Raw genomic sequence first — 3,107 nt, 5'->3', positions numbered from 1 at the left:
TTCCCCCGAAGCTCAATACACAACAATGTTTCAACATTTGTAACCCTTTCAAATAGAAGGTTTTGTCCTGCCATGCAAAACAGCCCTCCACCTCCTCAACCAGTGCCTCTTCGGACGGAAAATGTGTGCCCTTGAGATGTTTTTTGAGGTTTGGAAAGAGGTGATAGTCGGATGGGGCGATATCAGGGGAATAGGGTGGGTGGGGTACACAGGTAAAGCCCAGATCCGCCAGCAATTGCATGGTTTGATGGGCCTTGTGCGAGGGCGCATTGTCCTGGAGAAATTGCACACCACGGCTCAATTTTCCCCGACGTTTTTCCTTCAGAGCCGCCTTCAATTCAATCAAATATTGGGAATAAACAGCAGCACTGATGACCAAAAGACCGATGCCAGAACCTTCCCTGCTGACCTTTGACTTCGGAACTTTTTCGGTCGAGGAGACCCACTGTGGCGCATTTCCATGGGTTGCTTTTTAGTCTGTGGATCATAATGGTGAATACATGTTTCATCTTCAGTCACCAGACAGCGCAAAAAATCATAAGGGTGTTGAAATTTGCGCACGATCTTCCGTGACATCTGCACTCGTGTTCTCTTCTGGTCAGCATTCAGACATTTTGGGTTCCATTTCGCACTGAGCTTCCGCATGTCCAGATACTCTGATATTATGACACCCACACACTCACGCAATATCCCCAGATACGCAGCAATGGTTTTGGTGGATATGCGCTTATCCTCCATGAACATGTCGTGCACTTTGACAATGTTTTCCCTAGTCACTGCACTTGCAGGCCTGCCAGAGCGGGGTTCATCTTCAGTCTCACCATGTCCAGTCCTAAAACGCCTCACCCATTTGGCTACTGTTGTATAACCTGGGGCATGTTCCCCCAAAGTCTCATGCAAAGTTTTATGGATATCCATGGGGGATTTGTCTTGCAACACGAAAAACTTGATGACACTGCGAAGCTCATTCTTCTCAAATTTCCTTAGGTCCTCCGCCATCTCTTCTTACTGAACGTGAAACAAAAAAAATAACAATGACAACAGGATCATATGCAGGATAAGAGGTTTACAATATATGCTCTTTCTAATGGCTACAACAATTTGTTTCAATTTTTATTTCTTCTGGGTGATTTCATGAACTTTCCAGCCCCCCTCGTAATTTAACCATTCAGCAGTCACTGAAACTACCGGTAGCTCGCGATCGACACCTCAGTGATATCTGAACGAAGCTCGTACTGTAATATCAACATTAGGATTATAATATTTTGCAATTATCCACATATATGAATGACCCATTTAATATTGTAGATGAAATACAGTATGCGCCAAAATATACAGTAGTGAAATGAAAAGATGAACAAAAGTATAAGACATGTTACAATATAGTGACTGGTCTATATGCAACCCAAATAACAATCGTGCCTTTTGGGTTGCATAACTGTCAGGAAACCTAAGGTTAGGTTAGGGCGTGTGGAGTGGACGATTGTCATTTGGGTTGCATATAGACCAGTCACCTTTTTCAAACTCGGTCCACCTTCACGACCGCTTCCGTATGAGCGGAAATAATGCTCAACTATGAATACTTTTTCCTCCGTCGAGAGACCCATTTCCAACAACAACTGCACAACACAACTTCCTTTTCACTACTGCGAACACGTGCAGCTGCAGCTGCAGCTATTCAGTACTGTATATTTTGGCGCATACCGTATATGGATTAGCTTTCTTTATGCCAACAGGCATTCATGAATTATTGTTAATATTGGATCCAAATAAGTTGTTTAATATTTGAACGGGCCGAAAGGCAAGGAAAGTGCCGCCGACCCCTTTAATTATTAAGTTGAAGCCAAGCCACATTTATGTTCACCACGCACTTTAATAGACATTTCAAATTAAATGAAGTCAGTTACAAACATTATAGAAAGATATTTTTTCTGTGTTAGCCTACAAAATACGAGAGGAGCTTGGCACTATCTAGCCTCTACCCCTCCAAGTCAAACATTATGGCACTTTTCCCAACTCATCAATACTTTGGATTCGTTAATAGTCACTAAAAATGTTCCTATTTCTAATAATAAATAACTCACTCACTACTTCTACTTTTAGCCTAAACACTTTGTGAACATTTGTCTTCTAGTAACAATATTTTTGTATTACAAAGGAAAAATCCTTTCCCAAATTGGGTATGGAGTCCCATGTTTGGCATAGCAGAAATCTATCTCTTGAAGAACCCACTGTGCACGCGTGTCGGTAAATTTCCAGTGCAGGAGTGGATATGTCCTGTGTTGCTACAGATAGAAGCAATTCTTATCTAACCCAGTAACAAAATAACATCTTTAACTCTACAATAATATTGATGCATAGAAAGTGCATCAACATTGATTTGATAAATTTTGAGTATCGTGTGTAATGACTATGAAGTTTGTATTATTTTTTAAAAACTGTTACAAATAAAATTGTTATGTATAGAGAAATAAGTAAATACCATCATATTTTATTTTTTAAATTACAACTTTTTCAGTTCCCTTTCAGAACAATTCTACACTTTATTTGTATACCTTTTGCAATTATTAATGTGTGTGTGTGTATGTATATATATGTGTGTGTGTGTATACACATATACATATATTTGTAATTAATTATATATCATAATGGTTAATGTATATTATAAAGTATTATGACTTCTGTTACTTCCATAGGGTGTCTAATAAGCCACGAAGTTTCTCTCATAGAAGTTTTCAATGCAGACAAAATCAGGTGTATATACATCAGATTAGACTCTGAGGAACCAAGATACCACTCCGCTAGACTTTCGACCTTGTACTTCACGACTTTCAAGTGACCCCACAGTCTATCTGTCTGACCATCCGGTTCGTGCCAACTAAGTATCAGAGCTCTAAAGATGAAATTTGGGGGACTGATCAATGTCGCAGGAACACGGGGGGGCACAGGGGTTCATTATACCCCTTAAATCCGTAGAATAAATTGTACCCTTTCGTACCCCCTTAATTTGACAAGGTCCTGTTGCAAAGAGAACCTATGTTCTAATAGCTCAATGCAAAACGTTTATGTAATTTACAAACATTATTTTCCTTTCCAACATTATACAA

At 39.7% G+C, this 3,107-nt stretch overlaps 1 protein-coding gene across 1 annotated transcript; it reads right to left on the bottom strand.

Annotated features, from left to right (window-relative positions):
- Positions 1-342: 342 nt before the first annotated feature.
- On the bottom strand, positions 343-999 carry LOC145992364 (protein GVQW3-like). The gene has a single exon (XM_083128746.1). It carries the CDS (start codon positions 997-999, stop codon positions 343-345), a length of 657 nt encoding a protein of 218 aa, XP_082984872.1.
- Between the last annotated feature and the right edge of the window lie 2,108 nt (positions 1,000-3,107).

Source organism: Lepisma saccharinum, chromosome 9 (genome assembly GCF_977018435.1).
Source record: "Lepisma saccharinum chromosome 9, izLepSacc3.1, whole genome shotgun sequence".
NCBI lineage: Eukaryota > Metazoa > Arthropoda > Insecta > Zygentoma > Lepismatidae > Lepisma > Lepisma saccharinum.
Note: the sequence above shows the minus strand (reverse complement) of the source record. Positions and strands in the feature narration are given on the sequence as shown.

Excerpts from the sequence above, each read along its gene's own strand:
- LOC145992364 (XM_083128746.1), bottom strand. The coding sequence starts at position 999 with ATGGCGGAGGACCTAAGGAAATTTGAGAAGAATGAGCTTCGCAGTGTC.